Source organism: Chelonia mydas, chromosome 3 (assembly GCF_015237465.2).
Source record: "Chelonia mydas isolate rCheMyd1 chromosome 3, rCheMyd1.pri.v2, whole genome shotgun sequence".
In the NCBI taxonomy this organism is placed as follows: Eukaryota; Metazoa; Chordata; order Testudines; family Cheloniidae; genus Chelonia; species Chelonia mydas.
Genome location: NC_057851.1, coordinates 43,078,148 through 43,101,559, shown reverse-complemented (window position 1 = coordinate 43,101,559; position 23,412 = coordinate 43,078,148). Strand labels below are relative to the sequence as shown.

The 23,412-nt window shown below is 43.2% G+C and overlaps 2 protein-coding genes across 16 annotated transcripts in view; one reads left to right on the top strand and one right to left on the bottom strand.

The window, feature by feature from the left end:
• ANGPT2 (angiopoietin 2) overlaps positions 1-9,168 on the top strand; it is a 104,660-nt gene extending 95,492 nt beyond the window's left edge. For all 3 annotated transcript variants that reach the window (XM_043542356.1, XM_037894198.2, XM_007055048.4), the window contains 2 exons: positions 4,584-4,714; positions 6,329-9,168. In XM_043542356.1, coding sequence (XP_043398291.1) covers positions 4,584-4,714; positions 6,329-6,489 — 292 coding nt within the window. In that variant the 3' untranslated portion in view covers positions 6,490-9,168. The remainder of the gene's footprint in view (positions 1-4,583; positions 4,715-6,328) is intronic.
• Positions 1-23,412, bottom strand: part of MCPH1 (microcephalin 1) — a 224,524-nt gene that overhangs the window by 118,474 nt on the left and 82,638 nt on the right. For 7 of the 13 annotated variants that reach the window (XM_043542344.1, XM_043542355.1, XM_043542346.1 and 4 more), the window contains 2 exons: positions 19,841-19,918; positions 18,875-18,946 (listed from right to left, as the gene is read on the bottom strand). The exons of 1 other annotated variant lie outside the window; for it this stretch is intronic. In XM_043542344.1, the coding sequence (XP_043398279.1) occupies positions 18,875-18,946; positions 19,841-19,918 (150 nt within the window). The remainder of the gene's footprint in view (positions 1-18,874; positions 18,947-19,840; positions 19,919-23,412) is intronic. 5 more of the 13 variants (XM_037894194.2, XM_043542347.1, XM_043542352.1 and 2 more) reach the window with 1 other exon arrangement.

Below are 23,412 nucleotides of genomic sequence, written 5' to 3'. Positions count from 1 at the left end.
AAAATGATATACTGATCCACTTAACACAGGAACATATATGGTCAGAACAAGACAAGACTAAGTCATGAGATCTAGTTCTATTCCCACCTCTGACAGACTTGCTGGGTGACTTTGGACATGGCAACTTATTGTCTCAGTTTCTCCATCTATATAACTGGGAGAACTATAGCTATCTGAAAAGGAGGCTGTGAATCTTAACCTTAACTTAATGCCTATTAAGTGCTTTGAGATCTTTGTACTTACAATCGGTCTCTCACTTTCTATCCAAATTATCATCATTGGCCAATAATTTATACTTAGGTTTCTAATTTCGTATAGTCTACCCTGGGAGATGCTGGTTGCTGGGTACTTTTGTAAATAAGGCCATTGTCACATTTCAGGGTGCAATCCAGACCAGTGAGAGGTTGTGTCACCGCCTGTAACCTCGGTGCCTCATAATGCTCTACTGTTGTAGCTCCCAAACTGGGCTTCTCACAAACAGCCTAACCAGGGTTGCCAACTTTCTGATTGCAGAAAACCTAACACCCTTGCCCTACCCCCTGCATCACTCTTTCTCAGAGGCCCTGTCCTTGCTCACTCCATCCCCCTCCCTTCGTCACTCGCTCTCCCCCACCCTCACTCACTTTCAGTGGGCTGTGGCAGAGGGTTGGGGTGCAGGAGGGGGTGAGGGCTCCGGCTGGGGGTGCGGGACCTGGGTTGCGGCCAGAAATGAGGGGCTTGAGAGGGGGTTCCAGGCTGGGGCCAAAGGGTTTGAAGTGCAGGAGGGTGCTCAGGGCTGGGGCAGGGTAGGGGTGTAGGACGGGGTGTGGGTTGCAGGCTCTGGGAGGGAATTTGGGTGCAGGAGGGGGCTCAGGGCTGGGGGTTGAGGTGCAGGCTCCAGAACGCTTACCTCTCAGGCGGCTCCTGGAAGCGGCCAGCATGTCCCCCTCCGTCTCCTAGGCAGAGGCGCAGCCAGGCAGCTCAGTATGCTGCCCTGTCCCCAGGTGCTGCCCCCGCAGTTCCCCTTGGTCAATGGGAGCTGCAAAGCTGGCACTTGGAGCGGGGCAGTGAGCAGAGCCTCCCTGGCTGCCCCTGCATCTAGGGGTCGCAGGGACATGCTGGCTGCTCCCATGAGTTGCAGGGAGCGTGCCTTAGCCCGGCGACACCACCAACTGGACTTTTAACAGCCCGGTCAGCAGTGCTGACTGGAGCCACCAGGGTTCCTTTTTGACCGGGCGTTCCAGTCGAAAATTGGACGTCTGGCAACTCTAAACCTAACAGCATGCAGCTCACACACTGAGTGTCTGTGTATAGCTACAGGCCTGGCGCAGCAGCAGTGACATCAGCTGCCTGTCAACAACACTCCAGTCACATTCTGGCTTTCGTAGCCTTGGTTACTACCTGCAGGGTGACCCCAACACACTCGTAGTCCTGAATTTTCCCAAAAAAGTGTGTGCTTCACTTTCCAGCCCTCTCCTGTACAGTTCAGATATTAGAGGTCCATTGCCTCTGTAAGGGGTCAATATGCAACAGTTTGCTACTTCAGCTGTTCAATTTAAACACAAAATTGGATTAGTTTTATTAAAAAATAAAACAAGTTTAACAAAGTGATTTTCAGTGAGTACAAGTATAAGGTATTAGAGTCAGAAATGGTTAAAAGAGAAATAAAGATAAAATGCTTTTTAGTAGTTAAACATAACAAGCTAGACTTGGTTCAAGGTAAAATCCTTACCAGTTTCCCAGCAACATTACTGACTAAATTCTCAGGTCAGGTATGCCTCAGAAATCAAAGGGCTAGTTACTTTGTCTTCTTAGATGAGAGAGAGATATAGTTTGGGGTGCTTTTTGCGCCTCGCTTTTATAGTCCAGTCACCTGTTGAAATGCATTTTCCTGAGGATTACCCCTAAATAAGTTCATTCCAGCTGTGCGGACGGAGACATGGAGTCTCATGATGAAAACATTTCCATGTTGTTGTTTGCTAAAATTCACACCGATCTGTTTCTGCCCCTCCTTCATTGCCAAACAATAGTCACTTGACAGATGATTGGCAATCAACTTTGACACCTGGCTAGAGGAGCCAGTTTGTCCTGTGTATTTGAGAAACTGGTTTACCCACTCCCCAGACTTTCTGGTAAACACATTGTAATCAATTTCAGCTTATATTCATAACTCTTAATACATGTTTCATATATATATATATATAAACACAAGAATATTGACGATCAGTGAGTTCTTAGATTTTAAATGATACCTCAATAAGACACATTTTGCACAAAGATTATTACAATAATTATGTAGAAAGAAAAGGAGTACTTGTGGCACCTTAGAGACTAACAAATTTATTTGAGCATAAGCTTTCATGAGCTACAGCTCACTTCATCGGATGCCGGCTGCCCTTCCCACAGCCCCCATTGGCCTGGAGCAGCGAACCGCGGCCAGTGGGAGCCACGATCGGCCGAACCTGCGGACACGGCAGGTAAACAAATTGGTCCTGCCTGCCAGGGGCTTTCCCTGAACAAGCGACAGACCGGCTTTGAGAACCACTGCTCTATACTACTTGACATGCAAAGGATATAAATCTTTCAGTTTTTAAAAACAATATAGTAGCAGCCTCACTTGAAAGTTAGAATTGTCATATGACTATGAAGTGCTATATAGCCTGTATCTTTGCTCCAATATTTGAAAATTAAAATCATCACTGTTGCCCATGAATTGATTTGACTTTTTTTTATTCTTAAAAGATTTGCAAAGGAAGAGTCCCTTTGGAAAGTGGGAAGGAAAGGACAGAGAAAATCATCCTTATTACCAATTAAATTTTACCCATCACTGATACACAGTTTTCATATTAGACTGCCACAGCATATTAATACCAGTTATTCCTGAGGACATTCTGCACCAAAAAATTAAAAATTCTGCACACAATATTTTAAAATTCTGCAAGTTTTATTTGTCAATAAATAAATGCAGAGGCTCCAGCATGGCAGCAGGGAGCACAGGCCACTGGCTGTACGAAGGTGGGAGATCACCCTACTGCCTCCCCACCCCGAGGACACGGACTCAGTGGTGAGGCTGCACCCAACCCTGACACAGCACAAGGCCTGTGCCTGCCCAAGAAACACCCTGGGGCCATGCCCCTCTGCACCAGGTGCAGGGCAGATAGGCTCAACCAGGCAGAATCCACGTGTGGAAGGGCTCAGTGTGGGGGATCCAAGTGTGGAGTGAGTGGATTCTGTGTGGGACAATCTGGGTGCAGGCAGCTCAGTGGGAGGTCTAGTGGGGATCTGGATGCACAGAGGCTCTTGGGGCAGTTTCCAGGTGCAGGGGCAATGGGACTCTGCAGGGGCTTCCAGGTGAAGGTTGTTGGGGCCCAGCCGAGGGGTCTGGGTTTGGGGGTCTCAGCGGGGGTGGGGGTGTCTGCATGCTAGGGGAGTGGGGCTTGGTAGGGTGGGGGTGTGGGTGCAGCTAGTTGGCAGTCAGTGGCATGGGGGTCTGGATGTGGGGGCTCAGAGTGGTGCAGGGGGTAGGGCATCAGCGTGGGGGTTTGAGTGCAGGGAGCTCAGTAGGGGTGGTCTGGGTACAGATGTGAGGGTCCGGAAGCAGGGGGTCTGGGTGCAGGGAGGCTCCAGATGCAGGGGTTGAGGTTTAGCAGGGTGGGGTTTGTGTATGGAGGGCTAGGAGGTTCTGGATGTACCAGGTGAGGCTTGGCAGGGATGTCTGGGTATGGGAGGACTGGATGCATGGGGGTTGCGTGGATGGAGGAAGCAGCTCCCCACACAGTGACCCCACACACCCATAGGAGTCGGGGGGCAGGAAGCAGGAGAGGACGCTGAGCTTCCTGGTTTCTGAGGGTGGGTCTGACACAGCCCTGGCCACTCCTAGCACAGGAAGAGGAAGTCCCATTCTCTCCTGCCTCCAGCCCAGTCAGGACTAGCAGCTGTTCCCAGCTCAGGGTAGGAGTATCTGGCTGGGGTGTCCCTAGCCCCATGGTGATTTACCTCTCTGCCAGCTGCTCTGGGTGCCTAAAACGTTGTACCTGTGCTGCTAGGGAGTGGTGCATGATTACTCTTGCAGCGTCCCTTTGTGTTCCTGTCAGAAAGTCATTTTTCTGCGGGAAGCAAAGAAATCTGCAGGGGACATGAATTCTGTGCAGGGGCAGTATTCCCCCAGGAATAAACAGTGTAAGAATAAGGCAGGGAGAAAATTAGGTAAAGGATTTAAAAATCCATTAATAGTATTGCTTGCATTCAATGCACTTTAATATTACAAGTTACTATGGTATTAGTAGTTCTTACATAGAGTATATTTCTCAAGGATTATCCATATATACCTCCATATAATCTCTGTTAATTTCACACAGGTGGAACAAACATCTATAAAAGCAGAGGTGATTTTATCTCTTCAGTATAATATTATGCTGACAGTGTTACTGTTCGTACCAACACAATACCCTTCAAACAAAGTTTATAGCCGTACATTAACAAGAGGAGAACCAAACTGTTGTTTAAACAGGATATTTATTACAAAAAATTTCCTCATTACTGTGTAGATCAACTGCCATTAAGCTTCGATCTAACATTTGTTTTTCCGTTCTGCACTTCTACAGGATCCACCTTAAAGGACTTACTGGGACGGCGGGCAAAATAAGTAGCATCAGCCAACCAGGAAATGATTTTAGCACAAAGGATGCAGACAATGACAAATGTATTTGCAAATGTTCACAAATGCTAACAGGAGGTAGGAATGGTTTTCTGTTTCTCAATCTTCCTATTTTTATTGGCAGTAAAACAGTCCATGAGGTAAATAGATGGTAATTTTGACGTATTAAATCCTGACTAGTGACAAAGTCCAAAACTCACGATTGGAAATGCTAGTTCAGTGAGTTCAAATTTACTATTTTACTGTTTCAGACAGCTCAGCTAAAGTAAAAATGAGAGGAGTTAAAATTGGGGGGGGGGGGGGGGGGGGGGGGCGGGAAAATAGGCCATCATTCTCTCACAACTTGTGCAACAACAAGGCCTGGTATTGTGAAACTGGTATGAGTGGAAGACAGCACAGTGCGCTTCCAAATAGCATGGGAAAGTAGCCCAAAGGTCAAAATGCCCCCAAAACGAATCAGAAATCATCTTTTTAATCAACAAAATAGTTTCTAATTGTTTAATTAGGCACAAGAAATTTCTAGTGTTCCTGGGGAACTAAGCATTTTATAGGCTCTTTAAAAGCATGACAATTAGAATGTAGTTGTCATGAAAGAATACATTTCAGTACTATAAAACATTACTTTTTTCCATATTTAAATATACTTTGAAGTGAGAATACATTTACTCAAAGCATACCAAAATTATTATGTAGGTGGATAAATTCTGGATCAATTTTGTTCACAGGTTTATTGACATTACATTTTAGATTGTTTCTGTATCTGAAAGCAGGTTTAACTTCCTCTATAATTCTGCAATCCAGTCACACTTTCTGTAATTTAAATGTTGCTTAAGAGATAAAGAGAGTCACACTCAATTTACAAAGCAGTGATCTGCTTCCTGACTGTATAGATTGCAAGTCTGAAGGCAGTTTAAATTTATCCAAAGGGAGAACTGGATTATTGCCTTGGAAAACATAGCACTCATATTACTATCAGTATAACAAAAGTTTAAAAATATTGTTTTTACTAATAAAAATAAAGTTTCCTTATTCCTTACTAACAACTCAGGACAACAAGTGAAATTTGAAGAAAAAGATGTGAAACTGAATAAGTTCAGCTACTTTTTTCTCATCATTCCTTTATACAGAGTTTCAGTACTGAGGGGCTTAGAAATAATGCACATCTTTACAGACTTTAAGCACTGAAGCAAGCTGAATTCACTGCAAGGGAAGCAATTTTCATTTAAGTAGAAATGTAGGATTTAAAAGTGGAAAATTATATAGTCTTGAGAGAAGGCAAAAGGAAAAAGAGAAAGATACAATATCATGATTATCGTCTTCAAGCCAGATTCTGCCCTTAGATCTGTCACCATCAACCTCTGAAATATGTCGTAAGTTAAGCTTTTGAGGAGTTGATTGAAGCCCTCTCCCTTAACTTACAACCACATCCCATAAAATGCTACAACTCTTACAGCCAAATTTTGTAGTGCCTATTCCTCAAGTATGTTACTCTGCTATATACATTTCATCATGGTTAAAGTTAGCAAGGAGGAGAGACCTGAAGGCACACAAGTGAAAACTAGGTATTTTAATATTCCTATATTTTTTCTAGTTTCAGGTCCAGGACGCTGTAAGGTATTTGTATATACAATTTTGAAAACTGCACTGATAATTTCATTATTTCATATCTTTGTTTGTTTTCTGTTCTTACAGGCTGGTGGTTTGATGCATGTGGTCCCTCCAACTTGAATGGAATGTACTATCCATTGCGGCAGAACACCAACAAATTTAATGGTATTAAGTGGTATTACTGGAAAGGATCAGGCTACTCTCTCAAAGCCACAAGTATGATGATCCGACCAGCAGATTTCTAAATGCCCTTTGCATTGTATATGAATTGTGTATTGTATAGTCTTCAAAGACTACATTTGCCAAACATTTAAACTCACAGCTACAATGTGTCATTTTCCAGCCCAGAAAACATGCACTAGTATTCCGAAGGGATCAATTTGTTCCAATTCTTGAATTGTGATAGTCTTCATCAGTTCAAGCTCACATTACTCAACTAGACACAGCAAAGTCTAAAACATGAAATAATCTGTGTAACAATGATTTTGGCAGAAAGACTGAGTTAAAAGGCTGTCCAAGAAACTGTCAGACAATTTAAGGACTTTGTTTTCTTGATCGTTTATGTTGTGTGTGTTAGTAAATAACTGGAACTGTGAAAAATATCTAAAAACTTAGTTTTAGAAATGCGCCTTTGTGCTCATCACTGAACTTAATAAAACATTAATATAAAACTCTCCTAACTTGCAATCTAAATCTAGAACTATTTTTCTATCCCATACCTTGTTTGTACATATATATACATAAAACTATATAGTGCCTTGTAATTAGTTCATTGTCATAATTAAAGGATACATTCCTTTGCAAAGGTTTCTAAATAACGTTTAGACTTATTTGGGGCTTTTCTTGCAGTCTACATCAGTTTATTTAACACTCTTAGGAGAAATAGCGTCTCCATTTAAGTGCTTTGCATTTATTCTTAGAAAATACTGTGTATAATTGATCACTATTTTAAGGGTTTTTTTAAACTATCAGATGATGTACTTATTGCCGTTGATATTTTAAAGTACAAACAATCCTGCCAATTATAGTATACTATCGTGTGTTTTATTACATTTTCTATGAAGATTGCACTTTTTCCCCTTTCTAGTTGTTTAATGTATAACAACTGAGAATTAAGTATTACATAATGCTGTTGCCTCACTTAAACATCAGACAACTGCTGTTCTCCATGCAATTAAATATCACCTGGTGATGTTTGTTTAGACCCTTTGTGAAAAATAAGCTAACTTTAATAACTTCTTTAAAACCAATCTGCTCTTTTATGGAAAAAAGGTCATGTTATTTCTTAAGATAAATGTTATTACATTTTAGAAAGAGAAAGAAGAGAAACCTAAAAATATCCTATGGTCAGACAGTTTTTCTGTGTGGGAAATAGCTGCATGAGGCTCAGACAATTCTGAGTGTGGTGATAATCTAGGCCTCAACGTAGATCTTTAAGTGAATAAATGGCTTTATTTGGTGATTTTTCCAATGTTTATTGTAACAATATGCTGAAAAAGTATGTATTATAGTGTATTGACAGAAATGCTAAAATTAAGGTTCAGAAGACACTTCTCTTCTAAACCCTTTCAATGTTTTATAGAAGTCAGACCAAAAAAATAAACTTCTGGGTCGAAATTTCTCATGCTTGGTATCAGCCCCAACACGACAATTTTAGAAATTTTTCATTGACCGCTATTGAACTTTGAGTTCCAAAAGTGAAACAAAAAAGCATGTTTCCGGTACAGAAAATTTTTCTAGATTTTTCTGAGGCTCAGATAACAAAACGTGTTAAAGTATTTTTATTTTTTCTATATGCACATTACATCAGTAATTGTGACTGATGTTGGGAAATGAGTTAAGAAGAACCATATTGTTGTAAATCAACTGCTCTCAAAAAGTTACCCAGTTACTTGCTTTCAGTGGCAAAAACAGACTGCTGTACTGGTAGCAAGTAATGTATCAGAATTAGTCAAGGAGAATAGAGGCAAAATATACATTATGAGACTTATAAAAATAATACTTCATAGTGTTTTATATGAACCCCATGAATTAAAAGTTAATTGAGTTGCCCTAACAATTATATTTTGCCTATTATGTAAAATACTTAAGACCGTTATTTAAAAATGTATTATTACTTCTATCAAGCTTATAACATTCTTCTTCAAACATACTAAGTCAAAAGATTACTTTGTAAATCACTTCCATAAAACAGCCGTCTCACAATGGAATGATACTTTATCCCCCATTTTTAATTCAATAGATCACCAAAATACTCATAATACTTTTATTCATATGAAGAAATACAAAAGATATCCTCAACTTCTGAAAGATTTAGGTCATTACCCACAGCAACAATCCATTCTTTAAAAGTGCTCATTAAGGAACCTCTTGGTATCAGACAGCACAACAATGGGTACAGTATGAATGACTGGTCAGTCATTAAATAAAAACCATGCTTCCTTGTCCTCAACTATAATCTTCTGTTTGTCTAAGGAAAGTACAGGGACAATATCAGATGATGAAACTAATGCTGATTTAAGGTTTAATTATTTTTTCCTATTAGGAATTGAGTTGCTTGAGTCAGATCTGTAAAATATGAATTCTTGTTTCATAATATTGTTAAAAATTATCTGTTGAGTTGCTCAAAATTTTCAGCACACCTAACAAGCAGACATTGCTGGTCTAGTTTGATTTTCCAATACTCTCAATCATTACCAGGGTATTAACCTTGATCATTACCCCAACCAAAGTCTTAAAATCATCATTCCGTAATTACCATCTCTAATTTTATTTGAAAACTCTGTAGTTTTTTGAAATCAAACCTTAATGTTTAGACAGGGCCAACCCACAATATTTTGGCACTTGAGGCAGGGAACTCAAATGACACCCCCATGCTCCCTTGCTTGGGACAAAACTTTGAAACTCTCAGTTCTGCCTTCTTCCTGTTCTACTCCTCTCATGGAAATGCTCTGTTAAAGTACCCCAATAAAGGAGAACTAACAACTTAAAATGCCTTGTTCAAAATTTTTAAACAACACTTAACTTTCAAACTCCTGAACAGCAAATGTAACTTTTCTTGTCTGCATAGTAAACACTGGCATTTTTATTTGTTTGAATAATCAAAGTGGTGCTTTCCATGCCTTCTTGGTCGCAAAGATTTGAACTGCTTCCTGCTGAAGGTCCACAGTCTGGGCCAGCTCATGCTCTATTGAGATTGTTGCAAGGCCGACCAGCCTCTCCTGCGTCATCGTGGAGCGTAGATATGTTTTTAACAACTTCAGCTTGGAGAAACTGCGTTCTCCACTGGCAACTGTTACAGGAAGTGTTAGAAGTATGCACACAGCAACAAAAGCATTTGGAAAGAGGGTGGTCATCTTATTTGTGCACAGATATTCCAGAACAGCCTTTGGAGTTGATCCTGCTGAAATGTATCTTGAAAGGGCTTTCAGTTCATCACCTAAATCACTCACATCAATATCGCGCATGTCATCATGTGTCAACACTGTCTCTAGTGCCCTGCATTGCTGGTGTAGGTCTTCTTCAGGTATAGCGAGGAGTTTTGGAATATCATACAACAGCCCAAATATACTGCTGTGTTCCTTGAGCTGCATGAAAAGTTCTTCAACTGGCTGTATTACATAATCCAGCACCTGGTTAAAGAATTCAACTTTGAATTGTTGTTTGGGGTCTCTTATGGGATTATCCCGTGCCTCATAATCAAAATGTCGTCTTCTTCTTCGGTGACTCTTGTATTCTTGAATGGGTGGGAAAATAGCTTCCGTGTGAAGTTCCTGTGCCAACTTCTGTGCACTCTTCAGAACGTTTTGAAATCCCTCATCTGACCGGTAAGACTGTAGGTATGACTTTGTTTTGTCCAGTTGTTCCATTGCTCCAGATATATCAAGGTCAACACCTTGGAGTCTCTTGCTTACAACATTTATTTCAAACAGTATGTCATGCACCACACTAAGCCACACAGAAATTTGAATTTATGTATGTTTCTAGTGATTTCATTTCCCTCTGCCACTGTTATCCCACGAACAGTTCCTGTCATAGCGTTATCCTCCATAATGGCAACTATGGCATCATCTATCTTCCCAAATTGGTGTTTGGTAGGCTTTTATCACCTCCACTCGACTTTCCAATCGTGTGGCACTCAGTGGTTTCAGTGTCAGAGAGGATGTTTCCAGATGTTGCTTCAAAATTTGCCATTGATCAGTTGATGCAGAGAAAAATATATAGATGCTTTGAATTACATTAAAAAATTCAGCAGCCTCAGTAGAAGCTGATGCTGCATCCCTGACCACCAAGTTCAATGAATGAGAAGTGCATGGGACAAAAAAAGCTCGAGGGTTTAACTCTCAGATCCACGTCTGCACTCCTCTCTTCTTTCCTCTCATGTTGGCACCATTATCGTAGCCTTGACCTCTCATGTCAGCTATCGCAATTCCCGTATCTTCCAGCTTTTTCAGAAGCACATTGGTCATACCAGCTCCTGTAGTATCATAGAATATCAGGGTTGGAAAGGACCTCAGGAGGTCATCTAATCCAACCACCTGCTCAAAGCAGGACCAATCCCCAACTAAATCATCCCAGCCAGGGGTTTGTCAAGCCTGACCTTAAAAACTTCTCAGGAAGGAGATTCCATCACCTCCCTAGGTAACGCATTCCAGTGTTTTACCACCCTCCTAGTGAAAAAGTTTTTCCTAATATCCAACCTAACCCTCCCCAACTTCAACTTGAGACCATTACTCCTTGTTCTGTCATCTGCTACCACTGAGAACAGTCTAGATCCATCCTCTTTGGAACCCCCTTTCAGGTAGTTGAAAGCAGCTATCAAATCCCCCCTCATTCTTCTCTTCTGCAGACGAAACAATCCCAGTTTCCTCAGCCTCTCCTCATAAGTCATGTGTTCCAGTCCCCTAATCATTTTTGTTGCCCTCCGCTTGACTCGCTCCAATTTTTCCACATCCTTCTTGTAGGGCTTGGTCCTTTTCTGCAGAACTGCTGCAGAGCCATTCGGTCCCTAGTCTGTAGCCGTGCATGGGATTCTTCCGTCCTAAGTGCAGGACTCTGCACTTGTCCTTATTGAACCTCATCAGATTTCTTTTAGCCCAATCCTCTAATTTGTCTAGGGCCCTCTGTATCCTATCCCTACCCTCCAGCGTATCTACCTCTCCTCCCAGTTTAGTGTCATCCGCAAACTTGCTGAGGGTGCAATCCACACCATCCTCGAGATCATTTATGAAGATATTGAACAAAACCGGCCCCAGGACCGACCCTTGGGGCACTCCACTTGATACTGGCTGCAAACTAGACATGGAGCCATTGATCACTTTACCTTGAGCCCGACAATCTAGCCAACTTTCTATCCACCTCATAGTCCATTCATCCCGCCCATACTTCTTTAACTTGCTGGCAAGAATACTGTGGGAGACCGTGTCAAAAGCTTTGCTAAAGTCAAGGAACAACACATCCACCGATTTCCCCTCATCCACAGAGCCAGTTATCTCATCATAGAAGAGATTTAGATTAGCCAGGCATGACTTGCCCTTGGTGAATCCATGCTGACTGTTCCTGATCACTTTCCTCTCCTCTAAGTGCTCCAGAATTGATTCCTTGAGGACCTGCTCCATGATTTTTCCAGGGACTGAGGTGAGGCTGAGTGGCCTGTAGTTCCCCGGATCCTCCTCCTTCCCTTTTTTAAAGCTGGGCACTACATTAGCCTTTTTCCAGTTGTCCGGGACTTCCCCCGATCGCCATGAGTTTTCAAACATAATGGCCAATGGCTCTGCAATCACATGTGGGATAGCTCAGTGGTTTGAGCATTGGCCTGCTAAACCCAGGCTGTGAGTTCAATCCTTGAGGGGGCTGTTAAGCTGATCAGGGGCAAAAAATGGGGATTGGTCCTGCTTTGAGCAGGGGGTTGGACTAGATGATCTCCTGAGGTCCCTTCCAACCCTGTGATTCTGCGATACAGACATCCGCCAACTCCTTTAGCACTCTCGGATGCAGTGCATCCAGCCCCATGGACTTGTGCTCGTCCAGCTTTTCTAAATAGTCCCGAACCACTTATTTCTCCACAGAGGGCTGGTCACCTCCTCCCCATGCTGTGCTGCCCAGTGCAGTAGTCTGGGAGCTGACCTTGTTCGTGAAGACTGAGGAAAAAAAGCATTGAGTACATTAGCTTTTTCCACATCCTCTGTCACTAGGTTGCCTCCCTCATTCAGTAAGGGGCCCACACCTTCCTTGACTTTCTTCTTGTTGCTAACATACCTGAAGAAACCCTTCTTGTTACTCTTAACATCTCTTGCTAGCTACAACTCCAAGTGTGATTTGGCCTTCCTGATTTCACTCCTGAATGCCCGAGCAATATTTTTATACTCTTCCCTGGTCATTTGTCCAATCTTCCACTTCTTGTAAGCTTCTTTTTTGTGTTTAAGATCAGCAAGAATTTCACTGTTAAGCCAAGCTGGTCACCTGCCATATTTACTATTCTTTCTACACATTGGGATGGTTTGTCCCTGTAACCTCAATAAGGATTCTTTAAAATACAGCCAGCTCTCCTGGACTCCTTTCCCCCTCATGTTATTCTCCATGGGGATCCTGCCCATCAGTTCCCGGAGGGAGTCAAAGTCTGCTTTTCTGAAGTCCAGGGTCTGTATTCTGCTGCTCTCCTTTCTTTCCTGTGTCAGGATCCTGAACTCGACCATCTCATGGTCACTGCCTCCCAGGTTCCCATCCACTTTTGCTTCCCCTACTAATTCTTCCCGGTTTGTGAGCAGCAGGTCAAGAAGAGCTCTGCCCTGAGTTGGTTCCTCCAGCACTTGCACCAGGAAATTGTCCCCTATGCTTTCCAAAAGCTTCCTGGATTGTCTGTGCACCGCTGTATTGCTCTCCCAGGAGATATCAAGGTGATTGAAGTCTCCCATGAGACTAGTAACTTCCGTGATCTAGTAACTTCCGTGAGTTGCCGGAAGAAAGCCTCATCCACCTCATCCCCCGGTCCGGTGGTCTATAGCAGACTCCCACCACGACATCACCCTTGTTGCTCACACTTCTAAACTTAATCCAGAGACTCTCAGGTTTTTCTGCAGTTTCATACTTGAGCTCTGAGCAGTCATACTGCTCCCTTACACACAATGCAACTCCCCCACCTTTTCTGCCCGCCTGTCCTTCTGGAACAGTTTATAATCCATCCATGACAGTACTCCAGTCATGTGAGTTATCCCACCAAGTCTCTGTTATTCCATTCACATCATAAATTCCTTGACTGTGCCAGGACTTCCAGTTCTCCCTGCTTGTTTCCCAGGCTTCTTGCATTTGTGTATAGGCACTTGAGATAACTTACTGATCGTCCCTCTTTCTCAGTATGAGGCAGGAGCCCTCCTCTCTCACGCGCTCCTGCTCGTGGTTCCTCCCGGTATCCCACTTCCTCACTTAACTCAGGGCTTTGGTCTCCTTCCCCCGGTGAACCTAGTTTAAAGCTCTCCTCACTAGGTTAGCCAGCCTTCTTGCAAAGATGCTCTTCCCTCTCTTCGTTAGGTGGAGCCCGTCTCTGCCTAGCACTCCTCCTTCTTGGAACACCATCCCATGGTCAAAGAATCCAAAACCTTCCCTCCGACACCAGCTGCGTAGCCATTCATTGACTTCCACAATTCGACGGTCTCTACCCAGGCCTTTTCCTTCTACGGGGAGGATGGACGAGACCACCACTTGCGCCTCAAACTCCTTTATCCTTCTTCCCAGAGCCACGTAGTCTGCAGTGATCCGCTCAAGGTCATTCTTGGCAGTATCATTGGTGTCCACGTGGAGAAGCAGGAAGGGGTAGCGATCCGAGGGCTTGAGTCTCGGCAGTCTCTCAGTCACATCGTGAATCCTAGCTCCTGGCAAGCAGCAGGCTTCTCGGTCTTCCCGGTTGGGGCGGCAGATAGATGACTCAGTCCCCCTGAGGAGAGAGTCCCCGACCACCACCACCCGCCTCCTTCTCTTGGGAGCAGTGGTCGTGGAACCCCCAACCCTAGGACAGTGCATCTCATGCCTTCCAATCAGCGGAATCTCCTTCTGTTCCCTTCCCTCAGATGTATCATCTAGTCCACTCTCTGCATTAGTACCTGTGGAGAGAACATGACAATGGTTACTTACCTGTATCTGCGTTGCTAGTACATGGATGCTCCCCTTTCTTCTTCTGGAGGTCACATGATGCCAAATTTCTTCACCGTCCTCCTGTCCCTGCAGTGCAGCCTGCTCTGAACCTTCAGAACGTTTTCTCCGTAGAAGCACATCCTGACGTCTGTCCAGGAAATCTTCAGTTTCTTTTATGCAACGCAGGGTCGATACCTGTTGCTCCAGACCTTGAACCTTCTCTTCCAATATGGAGACCAGCTTGCACTTTGTACAGAGAAAGTCACTTCTGTCATGTGGAAGAAAGACAAACATGGCACATCCAGTGCAGGTCACAACAGCTGAACGCTCCACATCCATATTACTTTTCTTCTACGAGCTTCCTCAGGAATTGTAGTAACTACTCAGAGAAGCCAGCAAGATGTAAGCCTCACTGGGCTCTCCCCAGGCGAACTCCCAGGCAAACTCCCTCTGTTAGCCTCTCTGCTGTTCGCTGCTTAGCTGGTTCGCAGCTGACTGGCTTTTTCTAACAGTCAGGCCCACTCAAGGCTCACCTGGAACAAAGCACTCCCAATTCACACTTTTCAAACAACCAGTCAAGCACACGGTCAAACTGTCCCCACAACAGACACTCAGATACTCACCAACACAGCCTCCTTAATGCAGCCCTTAGCGTACCTCCTCTCAGGCAGATCCCAGGCAAACTCCTTCTGCTAGCCTCTCTGATGTTTGCTGTCAAAGTCAATGAATTCTAGAAAATGCTCTCCGACAGTCACTATTGAAGGGACATTTTCACTAGGTTCTGTTGTTGTTACAGAACGCACCATTCAAGTCATTTGTTCCATATGGATGATGTCAGGTGTGCAGTCCAGAATAACAGAGTAATATCTTGCTGACTTCAGATCTGCCACAATCTTCTGTTTGACTTTTGTTGCCAGTAACTGTATGATCTCATTTTGAATTCTTTTTCCAAGGTAGTGGTGTGTGTACATTTCTTGGGTGGTGACTCTTCTTAGATGCTCCTGGAGTACAGCATCAAGCTCAGCCATCAGCGCCACAATTTTAAGGAAGTTTCCATCGTTTGGCATGAAGTGCCATGCAGTGCTAGGTTTTGGGTAACAAGCACGCTCACAATGAGCACAATGAGCCTTTTCAGAACATTTTGCCAGTAAAGAGACTCTGATGCAATCTTCTCTTGATGCTGATCATCTATGGTGGCCTTTAACCTTAGTCTCATCTCAAGCTCTTTCCACCTATGGAATGCTCTCTGGTGATTTGCTGCCTTCTCATGTAGTAAGATTTCTAGCCAGATTTTTCCAGTCCTTTGTTCCTGTAGAACCCAATATGGCTGGAACATTAGACTGGAAGAGTTTGCAACAAAAACGGTATGCAGCATTCTGTGTTTTTGAGTACATAGGCCATGGACTCTCCACTTTGTCACCATTGGGGATTTCACGCCAGTAATGTGTTGGATGGAAACATCTATTTTCATTGTCTTTAGAGAATATGAAGTTTTTCACTTGCTGTGGCCCATGCAGTAGAAGAAAGTCCCTCAGGCTACTGCTCAAGTGGGTCCACAGTCCTGGATCATCTAGACTTAAGAACTAAACTCAGCAGCAGCCGTTTCTTGTGCCTCCACCACACTCTTCTCTGATCTACACTTTTCTTCAGGAATGTGCATGGCTACATCCATTTGAGATGGAGATATGGATGCTGCAGTAGCTGCCAGGTCACCTGCACTCTGACTAACTGGAAGATCAGGCATCTCCTCACCACTCTCATCCTCACTGGGGCCGGAAGGCTCACCGTGAACATTTGTGTCTGTGTATCTCAGGAGAGATCCTTCCTGCTTAGATGGAAAAGCTTCCTTTGCTTTCTTTCTTTTTCTGAATGCTGCCCCAGAAGGGCGTTTTCTTCTTTCACTCATGACTGCTGTTCCGTGCCAACTATAGTGGCTCTCAACACTCAGTTGAAGGGGACAAATAAGCAGGCTGGTAGCAGAGCCTGAGTGAGGGAAGATAGGTCCTTAAGACGCTGCTAACTGGCTCCTGCTACTTCAGTTGACTGCCTGTTGTCCTCAAGTGGGTTCAGGGAAGCAGCAGGAAACAGGAAGTTCCCATAGAAGCTGGTGTTAATCAGTCCAGGGTCCTGGGGGTGCTAGAGAGGTACATAAGAGGCTCCTCCTCCTCTCTCTCCCTGCAGCTCCTGCTGCTTTCTGTTATTCCCTCTCACCTTTTCTCCTGCCTGCCTGCCATGTCTCTTGTGCCCTCCTTCCTCCAGCATAGCACTCCACCATCTCTGTGCATCTAGAGCAGAGAGAATATGTATGCACCAGCAGCAGACACAATTTTCTATACTCTGGGTCCTAGTGGCACTCCCCTCCACAGTCTGACACCTGAGGCGGCCGCCTCAGTTCGCCTCATGGTAAGACCAGCTCTGTGTTTAGAATTCAATTAATCAATTTTAGATGCCTTTCTAACTAAATAAGATTTCATGGCTTATTTAAGGTACAAACTGTAACAATGCTGGTTCTGGCAGGATCCAACTGAGAGTGCCAATTCAGGACAAATTGCTTAAAGTAGGGCAGTTACAGCCCAAGGCTGGGGTTTCTATGCACACCAAGGCAAACCAAACCAGCCAAACAGAGAAGACTTTGGTTTTACCCCACTGGCTAACCACACGTCACACAAGCAATTCCATTAGACACCACAGTTTCCCAGTATCACCACCAGTGCCACTCGTTATGGGGACAAATGGTTATGAAAACCAATACCCCAGTAAAAGAAAAAAGGTTCTCTCGATCCCAAAGGACCAAGCCCCAGACCCAGGTCAAGATACAAATCAGATCTTACCCACAAATCACGCTGTTGCCAATCCTTTAGAATCTAAAATCTAAAGGTTTATTCATAAAAGGAAAAAGATATAGGTGAGCGCAAGAATTGGTTAAATGGAATCAATTACATACAGTAATGGCAAAGTTCTTGGTTCAGGCTTGTAGCAGTGATGGAATAAACTGCAGGTTCGAATCAAGTCTCTGGAGTACATCCACAGCTGGGATGGGTCATTCATTTCTTTGTTTAGAGCTTCAGTTTGTAGCAAAATCCCTCCAGAGGTAAGAAGCAGGATTGAAGACAAGATGAAGATGAGGCATAAGCCTTTTATAGTCTTTTCCAGGTGTAAAAACACCTCTTTGTTCTTACTGTGGAAAACTACAGCAAAATGGAGTTTGGAGTCACATGGGCAAGTCCCTGCATACTTTGCTGAGTCACAAGGCCTATCTGCCTTCTCTCAATGGGTCAATTGTATAGCTGATGGTCTTAATGTGCCATCAAGCAGGCTAGGCAGAGCTGACACCAACTTGTCTGGGGTCAGAAGCATAGCATAAGTTTGAAATACAGACAGTATAGAGCCAATATTCATAACTTCAACTACAAAAATGATACACACATATAGACAGCATAATCATAACCAGCAAACCATAACCTCTCCATAGACCCCTTACATGATAACCTTTATACAATATTTGCTGCAAATATATAACAGTGGTTGCAACAATGATCTATACAGTTACAGATTATATCAATAACGTCACAGAAACGCTATCTAAAAAGACTATACAGGTGTTGGATGAGGCAATGTCAACCATTCAGTGACTTTTACCACAGCCTGCAGTGACTGCAAGAAGCGACTACAAAGTAGTAAGAGTGCCTTTTCCTGCCTCCTTCCCCAACAACCTTCAAAAGCATAACCATTCTATCTTTCTCCATTCCTAAATGCTTCTTATGAGATATAATAAGAAAAGGGAGGGAACCCTTTTGAGAGCAACTAATTACAACAAGAAAGCTAAAATCATCTGACTTTCTCCCGCTTCTCTCTTCAACATACTCTATGAACAATGATTGACACAACAGAAGCAGCACACCTACCAGGATAGAAAACAACATACTAGTTATTTGCTGCCCCACAAAACATCCCTCTACCTCTCTCTGAAAGGACTCTTACATTAAACAAATCTATAAATGCATCACTAGTTTCTTTTCACAGTCACACAGTCATTTTAGAATAACTGTTGTATTTTATCTACACTATAATAGCATGTTATTTAAAACCAAAGAGAAACCCTTATCTTGGAAATGTTTGGGTAAAACGATTATGAATGTAAAAGAGATTTAAAAATCCCAAGTTCAAAAAATTGTAGTTAGGAAAGTTCAATCACCAGTTATATGTTCTCTCATCAAAATGTTTGAAACACTATATGAAACAAGTAGCTGAAGAAAATATCTCTTACACAGCTAAGACAAATTGTAAACCCTTTTGTGATGCGATCAACCATCAGGTTGGTACAATCCTGCTTGTATTAAAGCCCAAAACAAATTTACTGCTTAATAACTTCAGACAACATGAAGTGGGGGTGTACCTGGAGATAGCCCAGTATATACAGGTAATAAAACTTTCTGCACAAATGCTCAAGTCATTGCTGGGAAGCTAGCATTTAAGAAGAACTGCTCTGTATTACTCACTTACTGGGTTGTGAAGCCCATAGCGACTAAGTTCCTGAAATCCATTCAGTGGAAAAAACAGTAATGTAAGCAGCATCTGGAACAGAAGTATTAAAGATGTGGCCTGTTGCCTTTTCCCACCTTATGATAGTCTCCAACTGAGACATGAGCACAGCAAGAAATAAGACATGATACTACAAAACTCAAGAACGTGCATATTTAAACATGAAACTTAGCCCAGGTCTAGACTACAAACTTACATTAGTGTAACAGTATAACATTGTTCAGGGGTGTGAAAAATCCTCACTCCTGAGCGAGGCAGTTATAGCGACCTAACCGCCACTGAAGACAGTGTTATGTCAGCAGGAGGGTTTCTCCCGTCGACATAGCTACTGCCTCTCCCAGAGGTAGATTAACTATGCTGATGGGAGAAGCTCTCCTGTCAGCAAAGTAACGTCTTCACTAAAGCTGCGCCACTGCAGCTTTTTACATGTAGACCTGCCCTTATTTACTCAGAAGTTATTCAACAAGTGAATCTCTTTCTAAATGTTTACATGTACCACAGGTTTTGCATACTGTTCCAGAAGGAAGATTGGACAAGAGTGGGGAGAGAGAGTGCAAGTGAGCGAGAGAGAGAGAATATGTGTATCTATATTTTTTCTAATAAAGACACTTATTCACGAGAGCCAGTCACCCTTATTACCCCCAACTTCTATAACTGTTCATTTAACAGAGAAACGAATGAAAAGGAGTACTTGTGGCACCTTAGAGACTAACCAATTTATTTGAGCATAAGCTTTCGAGAGCTACAGCTCTGATGCATCTGATGAAGTGAGCTGTAGCTCACGAAAGCTTATGCTCAAATAAATTGGTTAGTCTCTAAGGTGCCACAAGTCCTCCTTTTCTTTTTGCGAATACAGACTAACACGGCTGTTACTCTGAAACCAGAGAAATTAATGTAAGTTCACAAACAGAGGAACATTTAACTTACAGGAGCTGCAGGAAAATTGGCTGACAGTTCGTATGGTTCCTCTGAAATCCAATGTCCACATTCCAAAGACCACAGTACCTAAAATAAAGTTAAGTAGTAAGTAGACACTTAAAATTCCATTGTACTTTTTAAGAGGCAATAAAACAGCAGCCACTTTGAAAACATAACTAAAATTAACAATGAAGTTAGAATAGTTGGTTACACTTTTTTTTTTAAACCAAATCAAATGTTTTCCTGCAGATTAATAAGAGGTTTTAAAATAAGAATTTGTGGTTGCTTACTTGGAGACTCTTTTCTTCAAAAGGAATACGTCCACATATCTTCAGTGTGGATAATCACCTGTCTGTAGGTTTAGAATAAAAGATGATTGGATGGCTGATAAGAGACTAGCCCTTATCTTCTGGAGACCCCCTCAGTTTTGAGATGCTTCCAAAGCCAGCCTCTCTGGACTGTGAAACAAAAAATGAATCTCTCATCCTGCATCAGCACCTTGCAAAAATAATACTCGAAGAAAAATTTAACTACTGCAGAGAACTTCAAACAGATCTCCCTTTTTAGGGAGGAACAGATCTGTGGGCCTATTCCTTCAAAAAGGGAAAATTTTCAGGTAAGCAACCACAATTTCTCCCATTGTCTCTCTCAGGGCTAGGTCCACAGATCTCTGCGTGGGATTTTCTCAGCAGAGACAAAATTCCTAGGGAGAGAACAAAATAATGTCACTGAAAGAAAGGATTTCCTTACCCTAAGGAATCACCAGTGTGCAGAAGCCACATGACAAAGGCAGCGTCACCTGAAAACTGAATATCTATCTTGTAAAACAAGGTAAATATACACAGGGAGGACCAAGCTGCAGTTTTACAGATTTCATTGCAACCAGCCTGTCCTTTCTCCACCCACGATGCCACCACCACTTGTACTTTAAATAGATGAACAGTGAACTCTGATGCCCATTGGAGAATTGAATCCTTTTGCTCTACATGCCTCAGCAATGCATCAGCGTATCTACTCAGATTGATGATTTAGATGCCTTAGCACCTCTTTTTCTTGGATGAAATAAGACCAGTCAGTCTGTTTTTCTTATGCTCAGTCCTTTTCACATTAAACTTTAAGGCTCATCTTACATTCAACAAATGCCATAGCTTCTCCTTTGGGCGAGAAGGATGTGGACAAAAAGAAGACAATGAGATCCCTTGTGCTTAATGAAAAATCAAATTCACTTTTGGAATAAAGGTGGGATCCATTCTCAAAACCACCTTATCTTTGTAAAAGATGCAGCAGGATGGATAAAGCTCCCAACTCTAACATCTTTCTTGCTGAAGAAGTGATAGCAGTCAAAAGAGTCGTTTTGATAATCAAGTAAAAAGGACACCTGCATTATGGCACTGAGTACAACGTTCAAATTCCAAGATGGAGATCTAGGCTGTCTCGCCTGGGCGGGGAAGGTAGTGCCATGAAGGCGATGAGCTCTCTCACCGCCTCAAAGGTCTCCGGTGTGAAGGGCAGCTCCAAAGCCTCTCCACGACTCTCCCGAGGAGGGGAGTCCTGAGGAGCTGGACTCGACTGACCCCTTGTCGGTGCAGGAGTCAGCAGTGCCGGGCTAGGTGGTGCCACACTTACTTGGCCCAAAATGGGTCTCATTGTGCCAGAGTCCTTCCATCCCAGCCTCGGTGTGGATGAGCGCCCTCTGTCCAGCTTCTTCTTCTTGCAGGGCCCCAGGGACTGGGGAACAGTGCCGTGCGTCTGTATCAGAGTCTTTTCTCAGTGACCAAGTTTCCTTTGTCAATGTCGGAGCACTGCGCACCAACGCTGAGGTATTAGGCATCAATTTGGCTGAACTCGGCTCCGAGTGGGGGCAGAGGGCAGCCTCCATCAGAAGGATCTTCAACCGTTGGTCTCTTTCTTTTTGAGTCCTGGAGCAAAATCCCCTACAGATTTTGCAATGGTCCTTCTGATGCGATTCCCCCGACACTTCAAGCAAGAAGTGTGGGGGTCACTCCTGGTCATAGGCTTGTTATAAGCTGCGCAGGGTTTAAACCCCCGGGACGAAGACATGCCCCGGCACTAAGGAATGCGGGGGGGGGGGGGTAGGGAAGCAGGAGATACCCCCAGAACAATTCCCTACTGGAATCCAACTATATAATGACTAACTACAACTATTAACTAACTGATCAAACTATTTACAGAAAGACAGTCTGAAAACTACTAGGAAGAAGGCTTGCCGAAGCAAGAGCAAACGAGCGTTCCAGCTATCCAACACAGGCAGTAAGAAGGAACTGAAGTGGTGGTGGGGTCCTATATAGATGCCGTGGAGGTGCAACTCTAGGGGGCACCTGATCCAACCCGACGGGTACTGCTAGGGGAAAAACCTTCCGGCTACTGTGCACACAGCACGCACACACCTCATTGGAATCAACATGAGCAAGCACTCAAAAACTTAACTTACAGGAGCTGCAACCTGATATCAAAACCATCTTGTAAAAATTCCAGAACATGAGACACTTTCGTTACATGGTGCTGAGTATAGATTCATAGAAACGTAGGACTGGAAGAGACCTTTCCTCAGCCTCAAAGACCACACAGAGTAGTTATCAATGGTTTGCTGCCAATGTTTGGATCATTAACTGAGTCACTCAAGTAGACCCCCTCCTTGGACGGGGACCTGCCTAGAATAGGAAAGGGTATACCTGTATCCCCTTCTGCCTGAGAAAAAGCCACCAGAACAATGAGAATTTTTGAGAACGCTCATAGGTGCAGATGACAATCTAAAATAGAGCATTTTGCACTGCAAAATGATCAGTCCTATGAGCAAACTGCTGAAATCTCCTGTGTGCCTGGTGAATATAGGCTTTCTTCAAATCAATTAAAGTAATCCCTTGGCAGATCGCCACTGATATGGACTTCATGAGCATGATCCTTATGAACTTGTTCTGGTGTTTTAAGTCCAACACAGGTCTGTCCTCCTCCGATCTCCTGGGTACCAGAACAAGAGATTGAGTAATGACCAGAGAACATCTCCATCTCAGGAACTATACTGCACTGATTCACAAAAGATGATCTATGGCCTTTAGCATATCTTACCTCTTTTGCAGATTTGATGATACTAGTGAAAGGGAAAACGACAATTCACAATCTTTTAAGATTCTGTGATGTACCATTGTTAAACCACATCCAGGATCCATCTGTCTGATGTGGAGAGAGGCCACTGGGTCCTTGAACTTTAATAGTCTCTCCCATAGGTGTTGCTTGTCAGAAGTCTCCTGACCATAGTACAACATTGTTCCTAGAGTTGGAATTTGCATTGTGGAAAGACTGGTGTCTCTCCTTTCCGGGCTTAGACTCGTTACATTTGCTTTTGCCGTAGTGTTGACTTCTATACTTAGAGAAGCCACAAAAAGGATATTTAGACCTGTAAAAATCTTTAGACTGGGATTTGGAGTTAGGAAGGTTCTGCAAGGCCTTTGATTTATCTGAGGAACTTTTGTCTAATGGCTCCCCAAATAACCAAGCTCTTGAATATTTAAAAAAAATCAAATAAACCACTAATGTGATTTTTGCCTCTATATAGCCCTTCC